This window comes from Puntigrus tetrazona, chromosome 13, assembly GCF_018831695.1.
Source record: "Puntigrus tetrazona isolate hp1 chromosome 13, ASM1883169v1, whole genome shotgun sequence".
NCBI lineage: Eukaryota > Metazoa > Chordata > Actinopteri > Cypriniformes > Cyprinidae > Puntigrus > Puntigrus tetrazona.
Genome location: NC_056711.1, coordinates 18,953,448 through 18,977,494, shown reverse-complemented (window position 1 = coordinate 18,977,494; position 24,047 = coordinate 18,953,448). Strand labels below are relative to the sequence as shown.

General features: G+C 38.7%; 2 protein-coding genes across 2 annotated transcripts in view; both read left to right on the top strand.

Annotated features, from left to right (window-relative positions):
* The window catches only part of LOC122356839 (acyl-coenzyme A oxidase-like protein), a 33,036-nt gene extending 31,372 nt beyond the window's left edge, over window positions 1-1,664 (top strand). The window contains exon 7 of the mRNA XM_043255910.1: window positions 317-1,664. Coding sequence (XP_043111845.1) covers window positions 317-493 — 177 coding nt within the window. The 3' untranslated portion in view covers window positions 494-1,664. The remainder of the gene's footprint in view (window positions 1-316) is intronic.
* A 306-nt stretch (window positions 1,665-1,970) lies between these two features.
* Window positions 1,971-19,792, top strand: LOC122357020 (bcl-2-like protein 11). The gene is made up of 4 exons (XM_043256197.1): window positions 1,971-2,323; window positions 3,854-4,131; window positions 6,644-6,777; window positions 16,954-19,792. Exons 1-4 carry the CDS (start codon window positions 2,307-2,309, stop codon window positions 17,068-17,070), a joined length of 546 nt encoding a protein of 181 aa, XP_043112132.1. The 5' UTR covers window positions 1,971-2,306; the 3' UTR covers window positions 17,071-19,792.
* Window positions 19,793-24,047: the final 4,255 nt, after the last annotated feature.

Here is a 24,047-nt window from a genome sequence, read left to right as displayed (position 1 = left end):
TCAGATATGTACATTTTTAACAACTAATATGCACCTTTAAGGTACCAAAATGGGCCTTTTAGGTACAAACGTGTATCTTTTTGAAAAGGTACCACCCCGGTGTTAATATAAAAGTTTTGGGATGCAACTTGTCCCTCGACATTTGTGTCATAGACATAAAAATTATGCAACTTATTTATTATGGAGAGTGACTGTCGGCGGTTTCTCATTGGGCAAGCTGTACTCACATTTTCTTCAAAACATCCAGTTGTATAATGATATAGTTGTGTAATGGCTGCATTAACGCTCATGTGACTGTGGCCTGCTTGTTTTGAAGCTTTTGGAGCTGTGCAGATCGGTGAAGGACGAGGCGCTGAAGGTGGTCGACGACTTCAACATCCCGCCCTGCTGCATCCAGGCTCCTATCGCCGGAGTCTCCAATCCCAGAGCCGAATGGGCCTTCTATCCGCAGCCACAGTATCCCGGCAGCACCCAGCCAAAGTCTAAGCTCTGAAAGAGAGAATGAACGGGGCTTTACGAGGTTGAGGAAGAGCGATGAAGGGATGTCAGGTTGCTGGATGTTCTTTCACTTCGGGAGGGATTAATGCACTTACGAACGCATATTGATGCTTTATGATTAAGCGTCACGCTTTGTGCCGAAAGAAATGGTGACTTGCTGCTAATGGCCAAGGCCTTAAAAAAATAAATACACTATAGGCATGACTTTTTCTTGTTCACTCTTAAAAATAAAGGTTCCAATGGGAACACTGCCACAGAAGAATCATTTTGGGTTCCATAAAGACGTTTTCGATGAACGGTTCTATAAAAGAACTATTTGTTGGAGTAAAGAACATCTAAAAGAACCTTATTTAACATTCAAAGAATGGATGTCAAAAGATTCTTTATGGAACCACAGATGCCAATAAAAGAACATTTCATTGAACATTTTTAATAAATCTTCTTCCTGAGTGTGAAAAACATCTGAAGAACCTTTCGTCCAATTGATAAGTTCAATGGATGTTAATGGATGTCTTCGGTGCCAATTAAGAACCTTTATTTTAAGAGTGTGTGTGTGTGAAGAAGGGAACTTCAGTTATACAAGTTGAAGTTCGTGTCTGTGATACAGGTTAAAAGTTTTTAAGTGATTTTAGCTGAGATGATTTCGAATAAAGCAGCCGTACCGGAATCAAAATTCTATAAACGCACCAAATATCTTGCACTTACAGAGGTAACAGCATAAAGGACAGGCCATTTTTGGTGAAATAAATCAAATGAGTCATCGTGGGACCCAGATATCTAATATTTATGTAATTGCACATGCATTGTGTAACAGTAACCACAATAACATGTTGGACGGATAATTTTTTTATTTCTAATGCCATTATCAACTGCCATACATTTACATTTTGAGCCAAATAAAGTTAAAAATCTGCTCTATGCCCATTTATGCTTTTGTCATACACTAAGTTTGAACCAAACTACCAACTACCCTATTTAAAGTTTCAATTGTTTCTTTTTTTTTTACTAATGTCTGCAAACTGAATTGCATAACACTGTGCAAATGAATTATTGCATCCCCTGATATTTCTGCACTTGTCCATGCAAACTAAGGGAATTATTTTCCTTATCGTCTTTGTGTTTAATGCTTAATTTAAACAATATCGTAATAAAATGTGCACCAAATACTTAGTCTGCCGATTGTGAATTTGTTTTGCACGCAACGTAACATTGTTTCATAATGCTCATGATTCACTTGTGACTTGTGCCACTTGTGATCAAACATTATTCGACCAGACTCTACGTGAAATATACCACAGAAGAGGCTCGCTCTGCGAAAGAAGAACTATAGCGCTTTGTTTAATCTAACGTGTTTGTGTACGTTTAGAGACTCCGATGGCGTGCGGTTTTGAGAAGATCCCGGCCCTGTGGGTTTGACCATCACAAGCCCATCCCACGTGGGCGTGGCTTCTCGGGGTTTTTTTACACAGCGGTTCGCTTCAGTGAATAGACGGCAGAATAACTTGCTCTCTCTCTGCGGAACAGACGCCGGAGAGCGAGCCTCGGCGAGGAAGTGCACTTAAGAAAACACCGAGACAAAAGAGACCATTCAAAACAATCCTGTGGACGATTTTCAAACAGGATCTTATGTGACAGCTGCTCCAAAGGAAACGAACGCATCGAGAGATTTAGAGCCATCGATCGCCTGCTATTGGAATTGTACTCAATTATTTTTTACGACGCTTTTTAATCTCTGGATACTTCGAAATTTGCCCTTTGTTTTGTTGTCTATCGCTAAGATGCGTTAACGCGTTTTCGCCCAGGCGGATATGTCTGATACGTCCAGGTGAGTCGTTTGTCGCGTATCGCGCAATATGCCGGCTTTAAGACAACTTTTTTTTTGCACTTTTTTACGCGGTATTGTCTTTTTTTTTTTTTTTTTTTTTTTTTTTTTTAAAGAGACGACGCGGTAAGAATTTACGCCACCGACGTGATTTAAAACCCGAAGGGAGCGCAATCGGGTGGATTCATTTGTTTAGTGTTTTTCGAGGATTATTTTTCGCGTGGATGTTTTATGCCAGCGAAGCATAACGCGCAAAAAAACAAAACACACACACACAAAAAGTTGCGCGCTGCGGCGGAGGGGGGAAAAAAGTGAAACTTGCGTAGCGTCCAGCCAAACAATGTCGCAAAGACAACAAAAGTTGAGATGTAGTCCACTCCCCTTAGTGGCCCGTACGTGTTGACATTTAACCAGAGTGAATAATTTAACTGTTTTGCGATGGGGAACGACGGGCACCTGTTTGCTTTGTTTTCCTTTCCGTTATTCACCGAAAATAAGTGAAAATACCGTGAAAAGCCGCGGCTGTTGTTGAAGTTCTACAGATGTACGCCAGGCGATGTCTGCCGACGCCTGTATAAGATGCATTTATTCGCGCTTTACTTTCGAAACATGTCTCTAAACGTTCCCGGCCGGAAACATTGGCGATTTCGAACTCGCCGCCGCGCGCGTCGCCTATATTTATTATTATTGTTGTTTATTTATTTTTCGCGAGCGTCTGATCTGTCAGACCGATACTCGCGTAACTTCGCGCTATTGTCTGCTGTCTGTTTGCGCGAACGCTTGGAGGCGTCGACGCGCTCCTATTAATAGGAAACTTTGTTTTGGTGCGCGTAGTGTTTCGCGTCGAAAACGAGTCGCCGTTAAGCCCCGCGCTCGCGCCGCCGGTCGGACCGAGTGAAATTAAAAGGAAGAAATAAAGGCGTCGCACTCGACGCTCGTCGCTGTTGGTAAAACGCTGACTTCGCAGCTCGCCGACGAGCGAGACTCAAAGAAAACCCGAAGAAAGAACGCGCGAGCCGGTCGCGTGCGCGTTTCTATCGCGCGCTCGTGCGGACGGTAAAGCGCGTATTGGGGCTAAGACGTGCGGGCGCGACATCACGAAGGAGTTTGTTTATTTTTTTTTATTTTAGCTCGTAGTTGTTTTTCTAATACGCCGCTGTTTTGTCGCGGTTTGCGCAAACTGAACCGGTTCACGGGAGAATTCGTTTTCGTTTTAATAAGCGCGGCGCGATAAACCCGTCTGGACGAAACAAACAAAAGTTGAAGACGCGCGTGGATTCCGCCACGGTGCTCGGACGCGACGCTCACCCGCGCGTACTCGTGTTTTTTTTTTAATCCCAAAACGTTTCGCTGTAAGGGAGAAATAGGAAGTCGGAGTTTGTGACGCACTTCGCCGGTCTTGGCGTCCGCCGCCGGCCGGGTCTCCAATCGCGTGCTAATCGCCGCGAAACGGACTGGAAATTCAGCAGCCCGCACAATTCCTCTGCGAAACGCTTGCAAAAGACAGTAATGAGTGTTTTGTTTGTTCTGCAGAGAGCAAACGCTGGCCAATGGCCCGGCCTCGCGGGGGAGCGGAGAGAGCGCCGGTGGCGGAGCCGTCTTGCGCACCGAGCACTTTGACTTCCCTCAGCCGAGCGATGGGGACCCGTTAAGGGGAGGGATTGCCATGTCGAATAGTCACCAGTCGAGGTCACCGATGTGCCGAACCTTCTCCAGGTCCTCTAGTGGCTATTTTTCCGTCGACAGCGATTCTGTGCCAAGTTCCCCGCTAATGCCCAATATTTCCGAAGCGCAAGACGGCCAAAGTGATGGTAAGAGCCCCCTGGAGAATAAAAGGCTCTATTCTGTGGTGTGTGAGCGCGACATTTAGCGCGACGAACAGCGAGGCGCTTTAACGGTTTTCTTTTAGCGGATTAGTCCGTTAAGAACGGGGTCATTTTAAATTCTAAAGTTTCCCGCCTTTGAATCACGCGCGCTTTGGCGATCGTTTCGTAAACATTTTACGGCAATTGAAGTCGGTAATCCGTTTAACTGTCATCTAAAACAAGGCTTTATTCCCAAGGTCAAAGGGCAGTCGGGTTTCGGGGGCCCCTGGGGGTCAGTGGACAGATACCTAAAACATATTTTTTGTTTAAAAATATTTTATGTTGGTGAAAATGTAATACATTAGTTATATGGCAAGCATGTTCGGCATAGTTAATCAAGTAAAAAGTCCGATTCGACAGGTGAAATAAAGGTGCTTAAAAATACGAACGTAGCCGCTTCTCGCGGTTTATGAATCTCGTCCATTTGAGTGCTTCGGATGTTTAACTTGGCTCTCGGTTTTCCCCATTAGTGCAGTGATAAGCACAATGTTTTGATGCTTGGCAGTGCACTTGTCTCGGGAATCTCTTCCAGAAAGCATGTTCTTCTCGTTTACAAGCAGCCCCGAGTCGACTCGTTTGTCTTTGTGAAAACGGCTCTAAAAAGAAGCCACCTGCATTTCCTCTCCGTCAACATCAGATCGCGTGGGCTCGGTTCGTTCACAACATCTTGACCGCCGAGCGCGACCCATCTCTTTTCGTGACGCCTCAGATGGAGCGGGCTGATTGGCCCCGTCGTCTTCTTGTTTACCTTCGCCGTCCCGAGGCCTCAAGAAAGCAGTCAGAGAATCGGCCTCAGTGCGCGCAGTCAAAATAGACTAGCCTGCCTTTTGTGAAGGCTAGACACGAGATCCAACCATCTCCGTTTTCCCCATTGAGAGCCTGGAGATACGAGATGGCGATAATTGTCTTCCTGTAGCCGCTCTTAATGGCGAAGAGAAACAACAATAACTTATCAGGGCTCTCATCTGTTGCTAGCTCGACGGGAGAGTTCCTCTACCAGCGGCCTCTTGTTTATACCTTCAGCTGCTGCATTGTGCCGGCGCAAGGTCTCGAAATGGCACGAATGAACCCTTCTTGAGCACGTCTTGCCGGGTCAGACGTCTGATTCCGCCTTGAGAAAGATGAATCAAACCCAGAAGCGAGCGCACGGCCGTCCCGTCCCGACCGCCGCAGCATTGCTTCATTGTTATCGTTGGCACCGCGCGGAGAACGAGGTGAAAGCGTTGACTAAAACTTCGAGCGATGTTTGAGATATCGTCTGGTACAGGTCTAGCGGAGCTGCGAAGGGAAATGAGCATCCAATGGTCCTAATATGATTGAGCGCGAGCAATAACAGTCAAACAGCTTCTCGCCTGAGTCATAACGCGAGATCAATTTGAGTTCAGACAGAATTTGGGTGATATTAGCGTTTAGCCTCGTGAACCCAGCTACTGTCTTGCGATCAGCGACGTGTCGTTTTAGCACGGTTGCCAAATATTCATGGCTGGAAAAACCAAAACTGAGGTTGGAGGGGGCGCCAGACCATGCCATACGAAATACAAGAGTAGAAATGCAAGAGGACAAAGTTGCATCCGGCAAGACTCTTGTCAAATAGAATTAATTTTTGAATTAAATTAAGCGCATTTGGATGCTTGATAGTGGCTTTTGAAGGAAAAGAAAAAAACAGTAGAGGAATGAAATGAAATAGGAAATGTCTTCATTTGTAGTTCTCGTAAAAAAACAGATTTATCTCTAAATATGACATGCCTCCTTATTCTAAATCACTAGATGCACAGAGACAAAGCTAGTTTTATTAAATTTTAATTAAAATATTTTAATTTTAAAGAAATCACCTATGATTAGTAATGTATTTTTAAAAAAATACAGATTTATCTGTTAGACTTATGAAGTAGTTCACTGATAAAGGGACAAAAAACTAATTCTTATTTTAAAAAGTTGTAAATGATCAGAAAGATTAGTAATGTTTTTTTAACAAAAATGTGTTCACTATATAGAAAAAATATTTATCAAAAAGTTGTAAATGAAAAATATCAGACAAAAAAGATTATATATATATATATATATATATATATATATATATATATATTTTTTTTTATTATATATATATACATATATATATATATATATATATATATATATATACATGTTACTTGCTACTATTGCTATAGTGTTATTAACAGTTTTACTAGCAAATGAAAATTGTTTCTAAAAAGTTTTTTTTTTTTTTGTCTGTTGTTTTGTATTCCAAAATATGTTTTTAGTGTTTTAAAGTTTTCCATTAAAAATTAAATCAGACTTACCTTTGATTTGGAAATTAAAGACATTTCGTTAGCGTTTTTAAGTGTTTGAATCACCTCTAATTTAAAAAGAAACGCAAAATATTTTTGCTCATATTGCTCAACCCTATCATTTGAGGTTCGAACGCGTTTAAAAATTTGAATCCACTTGCGTTTCTCAGAGGTATGGTTTGCCGAACCTAGCCAGCAGCGCGTGCAGATGGCAGCACCTGTCGGAGCCATGGGGCCGGAGATGGCGGTCGCCCGGGAGCTGCGGCGCATCGGAGACGAGTTCAACCGCCTGTACTGTCTGGGGGTGAGTAACATCGAGGTGACACCACAGGATCAAGCGCGGTAGATTGACGATGATGAAATCTTTTCACTCGCTAGAGCAACGCCTTTCTTTGTCTGTCCAGGGGAGCTGGTTAGAATTTGCGTTTGGATGCCGCCCCCCCTCTCGCATCAGAGTTTAAATCAGGTGTTGCAGACAGAGAGGAGCGTGCACGAGAAAGCGGCATCGCAAGTCTCTGCAGATCAGGGCCTTAATGAGGGAAATGTTTACTCTGCCCCTGTAAAGGGAGCTTTATTTTCATAACTTGTGTTTCTTAACGTTGCATCACTTCGGCAGCAGTCAGGAAATCAAGGTTCTTCATAAAGAATCAAGGCTGATGTGGTGTTCACACTTTGCCTTTCATCATCTCGTTCTCCGTTTCTAGATTATACAATAATCAGTAACCGTTCATTTACGATCCCTCTTTGGAGTCTCACTTTTTATTAGAAATGTAATTTTATTAGACAGAACTTTCCCACTTTATATTAAGGGGCCTTAACTTTTACATAGTACTTATATTTTTTTGAAATACCTACACACACCTCTCCCTAACCCTACCCTTATCCCACCTTTATAGCAGCAAAAGTGTTTTGCAATACATATTTTTTACGTACATAGTATTTTTACTGCATTATCTTTTCAGTTATAGTCTTAACTGCTATTAGCACCGCTATATATGAAATTGGTCAAATCGGGTATTCCATGAATTGATGAGCACTTACTATAAAATGAGATATTATAGATATGGCCTTGTTAGATTAACGTCCAGAGCTGTACGACTCAAGTTTGTTTATGTATTCCTTATGCAAATATAGCCATGCCGGTACAGTATGTCCACCTTTGGTTATCTTTATGAACATGCAAACGTGTTTTCTCTGTATAATGACGTCGCCGGCTCTGATAAGATTCTGTTATTGCATTGGTTAAATCTGAGATAATTAATACCTCCGCTGAAGAATTATTGCCTTTCGCCTCTTGGACTCCAGCACTTGTGTGTCACGCTTCCTGTTTGGGCAGCCGTCCAGTTGGACACCGTTCCGTCTGCTAGTATTTGTGTTTATTATGTTGCGTCAGACCTCGCGCTCTCGACTCGGCTCGTCATGGATTTGGATTGGGGTCGCTTGTTTGAGGATTTTTAGTCGAACAGCTTCTCTGCTTTTGATCGAGGTCGTCTCTGTGAGCTCAGCATGCAAATAGAGCCTTATCTACTCCGGCTATCTCTGGTTATTGCTGCGTAAAATTACCTTAGTCACCGTTCAAGTGAGCAAGACCTGCAAACCTCTTGAAAGATATACCTGTAGGCAGGAGCCCAGACGTGCTCATAAACAACTCAACGGTACATTTATTAGCGCTTCTTGTTAAGGCAACGGTTTCTATTTATTGCGTGTGAACGAAAGACTGACATTACGTTTGAGCTTTTTTTCATACATTTCCATCATTTTTTTTCATTGGTAAGATTTTTTTAAAAACGTTTTTGATAAGCGCTTACCAAGGTTGCATTTATTTAATTTATTTTTAATATTATTACCATTTAAAATAGTTTTTTCCTTTTAAGAAGTCATTTTGTCCTTCAATTGAAAGCGGTTTCACGCGATCCTTCGGAAATCATTCTAATAGTCCTAAATAAACAATTTTACTTTTATTAATATTGAAAAACAAAACCGTCTCCAAACTTGTGAATGCTGGTGTAAATAGGATTTGTTGGTAATTGGATTAAACTGTGTCTCATACTTCACTTTTTGTTTTGTTTTCAAAGTGTAGGTTTTTTCTTGCTTAAAATAATATCCTTCCAGAACAATCACATGTCTTCAGAGAGATGGGCTCTTATAGAATGATGCATGACGCATTTACTGTAAATAAGTGCACTTGATTCATCAGTGATTCATTGTTGCTAGACGTGTCGTGTTTGCCTGGTTCTCCAGACACACCCTGTAGCCTTATCTTAGGAGGTGCTCCGGTTTAGGACCCCAGAAGGCCATTTTTAAAGCAGAAATTGTGGTTTTAGGCTGGATAAATGTGTGAGAAAGCTGATGTTGAACTGTGTTTTACATGACTTTTTCACACGTAGAAATACTTTTAGGCTTTTTTTTTTATTTCAGTTGCCACATGAAAGCTCTAAGGAAGAAAACAAGGAGTTTTTGGCATGGTAACTCATCCCAATGAATTAAAAGGAAGAAAAAGTCAGAACTGTGGGATGTAAGCTCGGAATTCGGATCACAGTTTCGGGATGTAAATTCTATGGAAAGAAGTCAGAATTGCGAAACGTAAACTCAACAAGTCAAGTCAGAATTCTAAGAAAAGAAGTATTTTGTTTTTAAGCATTTTAAGTCACCCCGAAGTCCCGAGGTGTTTAATTTCGGACATTTTATATGTTAAAACAATGCAAAACTTAAAAATAACCTTGCAGCACGGTTAAGAGCGGGTGCGAGGTCCATTTAATGAAACACGGTGAGCAGCCCTAACATTACAGCGTGCGTGTCAACGACGTCGTACAGAGTCTGCCGTGGTTCAGATGACCCAGGAAGAGCAGAATTCATCCCCTGCCCGCCCCCCCAAACCGCCCACTTCTCTTAAAGACTCAGACTAATAGCCCTGGTGGAGTCTCTAATAGGCCGAGGGGTCATCTGAAAAGAGAGAGACAGAGAGAGAGAGAGAGAGAAAGAGGGTTGCATGGCAGAGCTGTATGTGTCTGGGACGGCTCAGCTTCATTATGTTTACCCTGCGGTTAGGCTCTGGGCTCTAATTATGCAGCTGGTCAGTCTCGTCAGCGCCATAAAGACGCACTCGGGCCTAGCGAGAGCCGCTCTCTGTCAGGGTCAGAGAGGAAACGTCCTGCCAGCACTCCTAATGGAGGGGTTGAACTCTTTGCTTTTGTTTGTTTCTTTTTTCACGTGTCTGTGATGTAACTTCGGGCTCCTGCGTGTGTTAGTTTGTTTGTTTGGATCATGTTTGTTTGACCTCAATATGGAGAATTTTGGAATAATTGATTGGAAAAACTGTCAAAGGATTTAAGTATTTCTACATTTGTAATGTCGGGTTAAAAACGAACCCTAACAATTACAGAAATAAATATATAAAAAAAAAAAAAAAAAAAAAAAATATATATATATATATATATATATATATATATATATATATATATATATATATATATATAAATAAATCTATAAATTTTTAATAAATTTTACACAATTTAAGCACAATTTATTAAAATTTTAACAAAAGTTACAAGTTTAGATTCCTAGGATATGTCTTATTTTTTCCACGCTTATGTTTTATTGTTAGCAAATTCTGTGTTAGCATTATTTGAAAGCATAAAAACAAGTTTAATTCATTCTTACAATAGCCTTATTATTTTTCCCCCAAAGAAATTCTATGTTGTGTGTTTACATTTTAAGGCATAAAATATTTGTTATTTAATAAAGTTGGGGTTTTTTTTAAATAAAGGGGGTTTAATAAACGCAGTTAAAATGCTAAAGAAATACTGTATGATTATTCCTTAAAATTAAAGTTTTGTAGCACCCCATTATGTACATTATTCAGAGCAATAGTAAACCAAACTTTTATTTTGACGGGTTACACGCACTTTAGTATGCATAGTGAACATTCATAGTGAACCATTCATTCATTAACATGAGGTCTATGTGGTGATTTTTGGTATAACTGATTTAGCAAAGTTAAGTATTTCCACATTTGAAATGTGGACTTAAAAATTCAGATAATGCCACAAAAAACAATTGATAAAATTGTAAAAATGCTATCTAAGCTCATGTCAGAGCACTGCTATGTGGTTCATAGTGTATTAAAAATATTTCTAGGCTGCTATAAACCACTTAGCAACACCCTAGAAATAATTTTTTAATTTTATATTAATTATAATATAGACCTTTCTGGCCCCAGTTTTTCAGAATATTTAAAGTCCCAGTGAGGTCCAGTTTTTGTAAAAGTTAAAGCATATGGATTGATCATTATTATTCACATTCTACTCAAAATATTTTAGAGCTTGGCATATCTTTAAAGATGCAGTTGCATTAATGTACACCCACTTTCTTAAAATCACTAATTTAAAATGACGCTTAAGAACATTTACAATATCCCCAAGCCTCTAAATATGGCCTGGTCCCTAATTCATCGCAAGTTTATGAGATTTTATTGGCTTGTTTTATCCTTCGCCAGACAAAAATTGTAATTTCGACCACTTAGAAAATCAATATCACACCTCTCCCACTCAAGATCCGAGGTATTAGGACGAGTTATGTGCCTAATAACGTCTAACACTTTGTGTTTTGGATTTGAATAAAGCCCTAACAGTGAGTATGAGGAATATTAATAATGATGCTTGGCACCAATAAAAAAAAAAATAAATGAAGAAAAACTTTAGCAATCAAATCTCTCCTGGCAGCCTTGTTTATTAAATGCAGGAACTCGGTGTGAGCTTTCCGTTCGAGTTCCTCTCATAAATAGAAAGATAATCAGAAACTTCAGCTGGGATTTATTGGAGACCCTATAATTGTCCTGGACGCAAAGTCTGTTTCCAGATCGTCCGCTCTCCTCAGCACTTCTCCAGCGCTGGCTCTGATAGAGGAGCGCTGGTGTGACATGCTAGCACTCTGTTCGTAAGCACCGCGCTAATGCAGAGCAGATGTCTGGCCACAGAGCTGCTTGTTGTTCCAGCGCCGCTAATGTCTGCATCTCGCCCTGCAAAAATCACACATGACGGACCTTTGTCAGCTTTTTGCATCAATGCTCTTTTGTTGCAGGCCTCTTCCCCGGAGAACTGGAACAGTCCGGGGCATTGTAGCTGGCGAAGTTTCTATTGAGTCATGCGGCTACCTCTCAGGAGATGATTGCATACGTTTATGTTCGAACATGCTGCAAACGTACTGTCTCCCTGAGGGTTAGGGCTGATTGAGTGACTAGCAGTAAGTCAGAACTTCAACTGCCTGGCGCAGCTTGAATGAATCGTCGGACGCTTCATCGAGTAGATAACGATGCAGCAGTTGACACAAAGAAACAATATTGTTGGAATCACACGCGGAGTGATTTTATGAGCAATTAATCACTCACAGCCAATCAGAATCCACTTGACTTTGAAAGGGCTCAAACTTTTAAAGCGGCAAATGACAAAACTGCAGCACACGCAGAATGTTATCGTGCATTGGTCTTAACTAATATAGTATGTTTTGTTATAGTTATTCGTGGCGTGAACATCTTTGGTCGGGGTTGATATTAAACACCATAATGGATGAAAATGATTGTGCAAGGGTAAAATGAATTTAATATGTTTTGTTGCGTAGTTTTGTGGTAAATTAAATATAAAACTCGATTTATTTTGGGATTTAGATTACAATGACATAAAATGGCTTTCGGTTATCGTGCCCTTTAATCAAGCACGATAAAACCAGGAGCATGCATTAGTTATTTTTTAAATGGTAATAATAAAATGTAATAATTAAACAATAAATATTAGAAAAACTGTACAAAACATTTATTGTAAAAAAAATTTACCAATTGAAAACTGACGGATTTGTTTGATTATTTTAATGTTTCGTGTATTAGGAAATTTGTTGCATTATTTTTTAATCATTGCGAACATTAATAAAAAATATTTTATTGATGCGGTTGTTGTAGTTAACTGAAACTAAGACCATTAAAAAAATATTTTAAAAATATAAATAATATATAATAACCTAACTGTAGCAAACTGAAAACTAATAAAAAACTTTGAAACAACAAAAACTGATATAGAAGAAATAATAACACTACTGTTTATTGTTAGGTTATGTTGGCTCAGATGCATTAGATAATGTATAAATGACACTTTTTGATTATTTTAGGACTTAATTCTTAGTTCAGGTTAATTTTAACATTTACTAAGATCATTTTTGTTTGTTAGTTCACAAATGTAAACTTACTGTAAATTTAGAATTTTGATGAAATATTGTCATTGGTCCCAAAGTTTGCTTCCTCTGCATCTGTTTGTACGTTTCTCTCGTGTTTTCAAGTCATTACGCAATAACACGACTCGACCGTGCAGCTAATATGGCGTAGCATGTAATATGTTTTTTGTTGCTCCATGTTTTTCTATTTCGTGAGTTTGTCACATGCTGTTCCTCCACGTAAACTGAAAGCACATGCTCTTGTGTTGTATTACATGCACTTTACCAGCTCTGGCAAAAGCGGACCGGCCATCTGTGAATGCATTAGCAGCTCTCTACAGTCTGCGAGGATTGTTTTGCTGCGCTCTGGCTTTGTTGAGCTGTGGCAGCTCTGTTTTTCTTGCATGTGGTCGCTGGGGTTTTTTTTCCACGCCAGACTCCATTGTCCCCGCAGGATGAGTCAGGGATGCCACTCTTCTTCTCCCGTATGCTCTCTCCGCTCGCCCCCCGATCCCACAGTACAGATAGGACTCTAGATAAACACCGTCTTTTGTGTCAAGATTGTTTTAAAAGCTAACGGGGATGAATTGATCCCAGATGGAGGCTAGCGCTGATCTGTGTTAACTCAAACCGGGTTGAAATAGTAAATAAGTCTGTTTTTCCGCAGCGACGCACAAGCTAATTGTGCCTGATTAGAGGGATGCGCCTCTGTCATTTTACTCGATCTGCAGTGTCACGCTGGTTTCGAAGACGCGCTCACCACATCACAACCATGAGCCTTTTCGTGACCCGCTTAAGTTGTACATGCAACACACAACTGCTCTTTCGTAACAGCATATGAGCGGTTATGTAAACTAGTGATAGACCTATAAATCTGATGCCGTTTGGCTGTTTTAGGGTCATCGTATCTGAGTCCAATTAATGGAAGCATTAAATCTCCCTCCAAATTTTAAAACAGAAAGTTCCGACTTAGAATTCCGTTTGAAGTCGTTTAAAATTTTTACCATCCTTAAGGGGCTTGTAACACACTTAAAACGGTTGATTACAGTCAGATAAAAAATGTAATTCATCCTTTTTAAATGTCATGTAAATGCTTTAGCGCTATTGAAATCGTGCCAGTTGTTTTTGCAAATGCGCACTAACAGTCTTGGTATATAACGTGAATATAGCTCAGCTTCGTACAGCGCATTACGCATGCATTTAAATATTATTTCGGTTAACTGCACTACATGCTATGCATTGTGCACATAAAAAGTTAATTCTAAGGTCATCTAACATGAAGTGGCCAATATGGAGTAATGTAAAACAATTGCAAAATATCTTTGCAGAAACAGTGCATGAAATATGAAGGCAACTACTGCATAAATGTCTATATTAATATATATATATATATATATATATATATATATATATATATATATATATATATATATATATATATATATATATAGAATATTGCATGTCTTTAACATCCTAATTGTTCAGAAATATTAAAAAATAGGTAAAAAAATAGCAATAACAACAGTAGTATGCTTCTATTTGTAACTACGCTAACGTTTTTGATGGTATTTCAGATTCCTTGGGTTTTAAAAAAAAGGTTGCAAAACAAAACATAATTTGAATCAGTCACCCGATAAGCTCATCTTCATTCATGCAGCGGCAATCCTACTCCCTACTGGTCATTGAAAAACCCATATCAGTAAACTTAGCTCTTTTTCGGATCAGGCTTCCTTCATATTTAAATCAGTGTGGCACTGCTTCCTGAAATGCACCTTGTATTCAGTTCACTTAAACTCGGTGACCTCGGGAGATATTTTGTTGTGGAAATCATTGACTCGCAGTGACGCGTGGTTTAGCGTTGACTCACTCAAGTCGAAATGAACGTCATGTGAAAATATGCAGCATTTGAAACGAGTATTTCTCTTTGAAGCATGTACGGTTCGAGCGCCACAGTCCCACTGACTCATGATTCTCTTGTATAACCACACACACACACACACACAGTGAAATCTCCCTCCATTTCACTCCACTTCCTCCTCACCTGTTTCCTCTGGCTGAGCACACAATCCCTCCTTGGGCACGTTGTGATTTTTGGCAGGGCTTTTACTGAATTAAAAGCTGTGTTTTTTCACTCTCTGTCTTTTGTTTGCAAAGAAAGTGTTTTATGACAGGGCCTAATTTAGACCCCATGCAGGTCGATTGTATTCACAGACGCACACCTGCCTTGATTCAGTGATTTAGTTAATTAACGAATGTGTATGTGATAGCCAGGTGAATCTCATAAAATGGGTCATTTCATTCCAAACCCAAAAGAAAGAAATAAACTAGGTTTTGCTTAAAGAAAAAGCCTATTTAAGAGCCTTTTTTTGCAATGTGACATTATTAGCATAAAAGTTAAGCATTTTAAACCACAAACTTACAATTACTGTTACTTATTATTATTTTTTTGTGCGTACGAATGTATAAAAAATATTGTAATTAAATTGTAAATTGAAATTGTGAAGTGAAATGAATGACAAAATCTCATAAAAATAGGTAATTTCACCCCAAATCCAAAAGATATAAATAAATTAGATTTGGCTTAAAGAAAAAAAGCAACGGGGCATTATTAGCATAACATTTGATCACTTTAAACCACAAGCTTTCCAATGCTGTTACTTATTATTATAATAATTTAGTTTTTAATATTTACAAAAATTGGTTGGAATGTATAAAAAAAAAAAGTCAACCAAAAGCTTTAAAAAAATTATTTAAAGTAAATTGTAAGTTGAAAATGTGATGTAAAATTAATTACATAAATAAAAGGCCTCTTTTAAGATTTTTTTTGGTGCTTTTTTTACTGCTTATTTTACTCAGTTACTTTCATTTGTGAAATAAACATCACCTAAATACATGTATTAATTCTATGAATCATTTTTGTTATTTTTGAAACATTTGTGTTTGGATCGTGGGCTGAAATAGCAGTTTCTATGAGATTCACCCGGTCTGTTGATAGCAGCCGTCTGAGAGTAGATTCTTATCGTGGAGGTGAGGGTCACGCCCCGGCCTGCTGTTTTTCATCCCCCTTTCATTCTCTGCAGGAAAGGCTTTCTTTTTCGTCTCTTTTTCTGGCTTGTAGAGTGCGTTTCCTCACGAGTTCCTGCCAGTCTCCTGGGGGAAATGCCCTCGCTGCTTATCGCAGTCATTCAGCACGCCGGGTGAACGCAGCGCAGAGCTGCAGGCCAGAACGAGGCCACCTGGTTCAGGTCAGCCGCTGCCAAATCTCACAGACTCGGAGATCACCGGATAACCTGGCAGCTGCTGGTTCCTGTATTACGTTTGTCGTAGATCTGACCGGCGTGAAGATACTGTAAATCCCTCAAAGCATCAAGGTCTCAACATGGTATTTTATATGTCAACATGGTGCAGAGTGTCACGGTATATGCTGAAGGTCTTGCCTGGGTGGCTCTTTACTGTAAAGATTAGCAGCTGTGAGTCAGAATGATTTCAACATGTGCGTACGTGCGCTAATATGCATCCAAAAATAGTAGATCAGTATGCTAAACAGTGCTATTTTTAGCATTTACCTCAACGTCAATCCCTTAAAAGAATTTTAGCATTCAGGAAATGTAGCTAATTAATAAATAAAGAAATGTTAGTATGCTATGCTAAACCCTCCAATTAGATTCTACGTATTAAGTCTACGTTCATGCCCTTAAAGTTAAATTACAGCTATGAAATGCTTCATGTATTTTATGCGTACTACTTTTAGATTCTAACAAATGCAATATAGCACTGCCGCGGTAACGTATTGTTGTAAGCCTCGGTCTTTGTTTATAAAAAATTTCAACTGAACGTTGAGTTACATGACATGCCGTAATATTTTGAGAATAAAGTCCTTTATTAAAGCATTGTGAGGTTTTGAAAATGGTCAAAATTACAAGAATGAAGTCTTAGCATTGTGAGATTAAAGTTGTAATACTCTTAGCATTGATAAATTAAATAAATGAAATTCATAATATTTTTTAAAGTTGTATCAACGTGAGAATAAGCTTTGTATTTTGTATTAGTCTTCTTTCAAGGCATGTAAAGCTTAAGAAAAGTGTTTTATGGCATAGAAAAAAAGATGAAAATGTCTCGAGGTTTTTGATGTACACGAATACGGCGTCCATAAAGGACTCCACCGGGGATCTAACACTTTTTCTTGCTATCTGTCAGCAGCGCTTGTCTATTTGCATGCACTATTCGATTTTAAAAACATGATTCTCAAAGAAATGCCTTGTTTTTCCTCTCGTCCGAACAGGCCGGTGCAGGCGGGAACAACGCGGCCCAGCTGCGCGCCCCCAACGAACACGCCGTCATCGTGTGGATGAACGACCTTATCGGACGTGTAGTACAGTTTTTCCTGCGAAGGAGATGATCGACACATTGAACGCCCAGCAGACGCGTAGCAGACATGTAGCATCATACATCTGACTGTAAATATGTACATAATAAGGGATAACAGCAGCGCTGCTCTTCCGCAAACCTCTCCGGGTTTCGGCGTACAGTTTTGGACCTGTCGGGATGTGTGCAGACCTGGACGGATACATAAATCGGGACCCTCGGCCATCCATAGACTGACTCACAGCAGAGTTTCCTGCGTTCACATGGAAAGCTGAGCCATTAGATGCTGTGTTGACGTGGAGGTTTTTTTAACCCCACGTGGAGTGTGGAAAACGTGCCTTCATTGCCTGTTTGCCCTTGACACGTCTCTCTTTTTGGTCTTTACCCTGTCTTTTTCTTTATTGCTTTTATATTTATTTTCACTGTATTTAATTTGTACATTTTGTGTATAATTTGAACGTGGACGTTAGTCGGTCAAGCGGCGATATTAGTGGTTCTGCCTGTCCCTCGCGTGTTCAATGGCTCCAGGTTTGCACTTGCCTTTGGTTTGCGTAGTCTATACAAATCAAATAGAATAGAAGATGACAAACCCCAAAACAGAAAATGAAGTCGGAGTTTTTATACAATTGCAATTGAGGATATGACCGAAGCTCACAATATATAGAAATTTTACCTATATTATTTGCATATATCAAATGCATTCTCACTTTGAAGCCACATAATTAAAGTCCTTTTCACATGACTCCCAATGCATTGAGAAATTTAAAGCACTGAGCTACTGCATTGCAAGCTTTGTTACAAATGGAAGGGACACATGAATATTTTCATTAGGTTATAGTCAGTAGTCTGATAAACTGAAAGGAAGACATTGGCTAGTTACAGTAACTTGACGTTACAGTACGGCTGACACTTTCCATTTTAGTGTGTATTTGGAAGAAATTACAAAAATAAAAATGACTTCTCAAAAGATCCCATGCTTAGGGTAAATTTCGTGGCAGAAATTTCAATAGGAATCAATAGGAGAGTTTTGCATCAGAGCCAAAAAAACGTTTCTTGCACAGATTTCACTCGTGTTCAAGTTGGTCATGTGGTGATCACCGTTTTGACCGACCGAAAGCTGCTTGGTTTGAAAGCACTCCTGTTTGAGCGGCAGTGACTACTAGACCTTTCTTGGCCTGTAGACTTATAACCGTTGATTTTGCCTAAAACATAAAATCAATTATTAACTTGAACCCTCTTTTTAAAGCACGTTATATAGAACTCAAAATGAACCTACATTTGACAAACTGTGTTTCTTACCCAGAAAATAGCTTTTGCCGTTTTGCTATCTTCAAAGCTTTTCCCGCTAAGATCAAAGTGCCTGCTTTATGCTTGTGTTTAAAGATGAGAGTCATGTGTGAAGGTCTTCTGAGCACCTTCAGGTACTCCTAAATCTCACAGTTCGAGCATTGTTTTATGCGTTTGAATTCCTGCCGCTGATTAAATCAAATCTGACAGGCAAAGATAGTAAGTGTAACTAACATAGACATATTTGTTGTTTTGACATCATAAACATTCCACATTTGGTATTTCGGTTTTTGTTAGATTCCTTGTTTGGACTGTTTGTTTGTTTTTTAGTAAGCAAAAGTGACATTTAATTGATGATTTCATTAATGTTCAAACAGCATGTTTTAATGACTATTTTTGTGAATGTAGTTTAGGTCAAGGGGATTTATATGGAATAGCTTTCTTCTGAAGCGATCGTACACACAGAAGAAACTGCGTTTAAGTGCCTTGCTCAGGGGCACAATGGTGATAGATCAGGATTTTATTCACAGGAACGTGGTTTATGGTTACACCAAATTTGAGATTGAAATTTGCAACCGTTCTAGTTAATTGCCCATGTCCTCTAGTAGCGTACGCATTACAACCACAGCCTTACCCCGAGTCTAACAAACTGGCCTGACTAAATGAACTTTAACAGCCTCAGGGACTAAGGGAAATACACCTGTGTAGATTTCTTGAACAAAACCAGTCTTCCGTCTTTACTTCAGCTTATAGATTCTCCCGGCTTTGCCTTTTATTACCGTTTGTCCCAGTATTCCAGTAATCAATGCACAAGGCTCAGGATGAGTCGTCAAGTATGTTGGTATAACAATGATGTGTTTTTATAAGTTGCAAAGATTTAAATATGAACTGATGTATTGACTACCTACCGTGAAAGGTATTGCTGAAAGTTAAGGAAGTCGGTTAGACAATTCCACTTGTGGAAGATGCATGGCCCTGTGTTATCATATGCATTTGTTTGTATATCGGTTTTGTTGCTCTTTGCCAAAATGACAATGTTTAGCTTGTCTACCGTTCCAGGTTTACCACTCGAACCAAAGACCTCGTTTTTCAATGCATACTACATCGTGTCATGTTGCATGTGTTCATTTTTTGCATTTTCTGAAAGATTTATGCAGCATTCCCGTTCTTTAGCCCTTTGATTCCAGAACAAAACGTTTTGTTGGGTTTTTTTTCATGAATTTCAGGCCAACCTGTGTATTTCTCACTGGACCTCTGACTGAGTCTTTTCAGTCCTGTTGCACTGAACACCCGCATTACCCGATCTGACGCCACCCAGGACCCAGTACATTTGTAGCACAATGATTATTTGTTTCTGTTTGTTTGTTTTGTTTGTTAAATGCATCTTTTTTGTATTTTGCACTGAACCATTTCTGTGCTAATTTGTGCAATACTGCTGTAAATAAAAGCCGCTTTTTTCAACTTTCTAAGTACAGAGTCTGTCTCTTTTAATAAGCATTCATTTACAGATTTTAATAAAAAAAATGCACAAGTTTTAAGTTTTTTACTGATGCCCTGCAGGAAATGTAATTATATCTACACAAATCACAGAGAAAGAAAGTCATTTTTGCATCACTAGGAAGGTCAAATTAATTAAATATAATCATTTGGGAGTAAAAATATTAAGAACTATGCAAAATATTCATTAATGTCATTATTGTGCAAAATATCATGCATTGGACAGAGCGCAAAGAGTAGACAAATACAAAAAAAAGTACTTTGAATGAAATGAAAGATCAGTCAGTGTGAAAAATAAAATAAAATGATCAAAAATAGTATACAACTTAAAAAAAATACTATACAAGGTGATTATTGATCTGTTTAAAAACAACAAAAATAGCATTGATTTTTAAAGCATTGATGTCCATGCTTTATTACAATTTTTACAAGATTTAATATGATTTAATCAATTTAATAAGTCAAGGTAGCATTTTAACTCTTAAGTGAAATTAAAGTTTTTAAGTAGTTGGAAATTTGTCACGCATAATCAAACTGACATTTACTTAAAATTAATAATTGATCAAATCTGACCATTCATTGGGTTACATCATTAAACGCTATTCAACAGGTCAGATTACGTGCACTTTGTACAGGCTTCATGCAAAACTCAAACGTTGCGACACACTCTACAAAGACTTTATTTGTTTGTGAGATCTGGAGTCTCTCTTCCTCCAAATGAGCGACCTATCAGTGCTTTTCACTAGGACATGGAAAGTACGGTACCTTCCACGGCTTGGCATAAACTGTGACATAATTCCATAGTTTGCTTTCAGCCAATCGGGGCGCGGTCACATGACTGCACGTGCGCTAAAGAGGAAGGATTTATTCAGAATATTACAGTTATGTCTAACTTAGCATGACTCAGTTAGCTGTGCTCTGACAGGACCTGTTGATGTGGTGAAGTTTAGAGGAATAAAACGGCTCGTTAATGTCGCAATATGATGGATTTGTAAGATGAAAGACATCGTTTAATTGCATTGGCTAATTCCAGCTAATCAAAATAGGCACAAACGAAGTGTATCACACACTGATTTAAAAAAAGCAGCACTTCTATGATCTATGAGGGAAAATTCCAACGTAAATGTTTCTCAACATAACTAAACATTGAACTCCAATACTTTCTGCTAAAGTAACTTTACTTCCTTCCACATTTCAGTATCAAAATATATACGGCATATATACGGCAACTAATATTAATCTAAAATGTATAAACTATCTGTAATTAGCAGTCCATAAATGCTTATTTAAAATTAATACGTTTTGTAATATAAAACATATAACGATAATACAATTATTCATTCACATTTCTCTTTGTTATGTACTGTTGGACTACTTTGAAAATAAAATTAAAAAAATGTAAATTTTATTTAAATGTTTAACTGTTACTATCATGATAATAAATGTTTTTTTTTTTTTTTATTACACGACTACTCGTGGATTGGTGTCTCTGACTTCTTCAATACTGCTGGGTTTAAAAAATAAACTAAAAGAATTAAATAAATTAGGTGTTAATTTTATTAAAAAGTTTAATAATTGTACCATCACCCAAATAAATGTTTTAATTGTTTTTTTTATTATTATTATATTACTACTTGTTTATTGGTGTCTCTGATTTCTTGAATAAATACTCTTGGGTTTATTAAAAAAATAAAATAAATAAAATAAAATAAAATCCCACACAGTGTAACTGAATTGATGTGTTATACGTTTAGTCATTTATTAGTCATTTATTATAAAATCTGAAAGGCGTTGGCCAATACAGTCTACTTACACAATTCTCTTCTTCCCTTCAGGAAAGCAAAAAAAACTGAATGTGTGTCTTTTTCTCGTTAATGTTCTTGGCGTGAGGAAGTGCTTAGTGCACGCATTAAACTCGCATTATGTGACACGCTTCATTTCGTCTGAATGTCAGAGGATTCCTTGGCATTGTTGGCGAGTGTCTGCGCTGTCGGACGCGATGCAACTCAAAGCAAACAGATTTAAGCTCTGTTTGCTTTGACGTGTATCCCGTTGGGTTCCAGCACAGCCGCCGTTCGTTGCTGGTTTCCCTCTAGTGTGAAACCGCATCTTTCAGGAAACTTACAGGCGGTCTTCACTGCGAGGTGTGTTGAGCAGCGCGTCACGGCTTACACTTGTGCAGAACAGGGGCTGCGTGTTCAGGATATTGTGGTTTAGACCCCCAGACAAACGTCTTCCTCTATAGACTTCATTCACACCGAGAACTTCCATCATTGCGAGTTCATCAGCTCACACGGGAGAAACCCTCATCTCCAGTACGCCGCTGAGTTTTTCCCGTCAGGCGTGTCTATGAATCACTTCATTCTGAGAACAAAGCACCAAACAACCACATCATCAGCATTTCGTATAAATGCATTTTTATTTAACATAACACAATATCAAACAGCAGCATTTAGCAACACTATAACGTCCTACAACTCGTTCCATTTCGAGCTTAACAAGGAAACCATTGTCTCGCTAGAGTTGCTTCACAGCAGAATCGCGAATTTTTGAAGTTTTTGCGACATTTATTTTACAGGCTAATACTTTGAAGCAGCTGTGAAACAATCTGCATTTTATGAAGTGTTTTAAAAATAAACATGAATTCACATCAGGCTATAACCGTCAGCGGTAATGGTGTGTCCAAGATTTTTTTTGTTTTCCATTTATAATATAGTATTGTCCGAGCGCACCTTAACAAATTTGTTAATAAAAAACATAAATCGCCTTCTTGTTCCTGTTATGCAATGTTAAATGAGTAGCTTTTATCCGAAGCCGGTGCTGGAAGGCAGTTAAAACTAAAAAAAAAGTAGTTAGCTATAATCGTAATGCCTTTTACGAAGAAGAAATCCTTTAAAACGTCTACGTTTCAATTGACGCAGTCCAACATGAACGGTTGGTGTGCCACAAACCTGAAAACAAAGCCACAGCAACATTGAAACAAAATACTATATGTTTGGTTTGTTTAGGATGGCTTCATTAATGTCATGCTATGATATCAGCGTCAAGAACCGTCATAAAAGCAGATGCAAACACGAAAAAGAAAGGAAAAACGACCCTTTAGCAACCCAACACTGCACTTCCTGAACTATGCATCTCAACACGTCATTTTACGTTGACGTTTTGTAATACGATGAGCTATGAAACCCTTTTCTCACACACTTTTCACAGGTTGCAATCAAAAGAACTTCACATGACTGCGCGTGTACTACGGAGGAAGGGTTTATTGATAGTATCAGTTATGCGTAACTTAGCATGACTCAGTTAGCCATGCTCTGACAGGACCTGTCGATGTGGTGAGGTGTGAGTAGAATAAAACGGCTCGATTTTCTCCCACATTTGTAAAGCGAAAGACATCATTTAATTGCTGTTACTTCCAACCAATCAAAAATCGAGAACGGCTGACACGCTACTGATAAATGATTAGCTAACAGCTCTGCTGCTTTTACCCTCCAACACTAAGAAACAGGAAATATTATTTCTGATCCACGCAACTAAATCGCGTTCCTCATCTAAACTAGATTTGTTTTTGATTCATGTACTTCTCTGAAATATGCAATCTTCTGGATACAGTCGTATCAGGCCGTTTTAACGCGCCCTGCGACATGTTTGCAATTGACGTTGCTGAAACAATTTCATGGCAATTTGTTTCATGTTTTGCCGATTCGGTGGCTAATTTGTATAAACTGAATTCCCAGAATGCTTGGATAAAGCAATAGAGAATTAAATGTGGTGTTATTTAAATTCATGGGACAGTATAGATGACTGAATGGTGAAATACACAGCTGTTTTTCTTCCAGTGAATGTACCAGAAAGCTCATTTCCACTGGAAAGTCGACTCACTTTCATTTTTGCTGTAGACATTGCAAACTAATTTTCATGACAATTCGTGACCGGTTTTAGGCAAATTGCTGGATTATTCTCAAATCATTTCTACATTTGTGTAGAATCTGTTACTCCAAAATAATGCCATTTTTTTTAGTACTATTCACATTCACATCTTACAAAACCTCCACCTCCTTATTGCCGAATTGGTGGCTAATTTACAAGAATTCATAATTTTTTTTAGAGATGCACTTTCATGTTTAACCAATTCAAATCAAAAACTTCACACCAAATGAAACGCCACTTTGTAAAACAGTAATACTTTCTCGTGAACTCTGATAATGTAGTTGCCAGTATGCTTTG

What these genes read in the sequence shown, in the direction of transcription:
- LOC122357020 (XM_043256197.1), top strand. An exon ending in GCAAGACGGCCAAAGTGATG is followed by an intron (nt 4,132 to 6,643) that starts GTAAGAGCCCCC and finishes TGCGTTTCTCAG; the next exon opens with AGGTATGGTTTGCCGAACCT. An exon ending in ACCGCCTGTACTGTCTGGGG is followed by an intron (nt 6,778 to 16,953) that starts GTGAGTAACATC and finishes TCGTCCGAACAG; the next exon opens with GCCGGTGCAGGCGGGAACAA.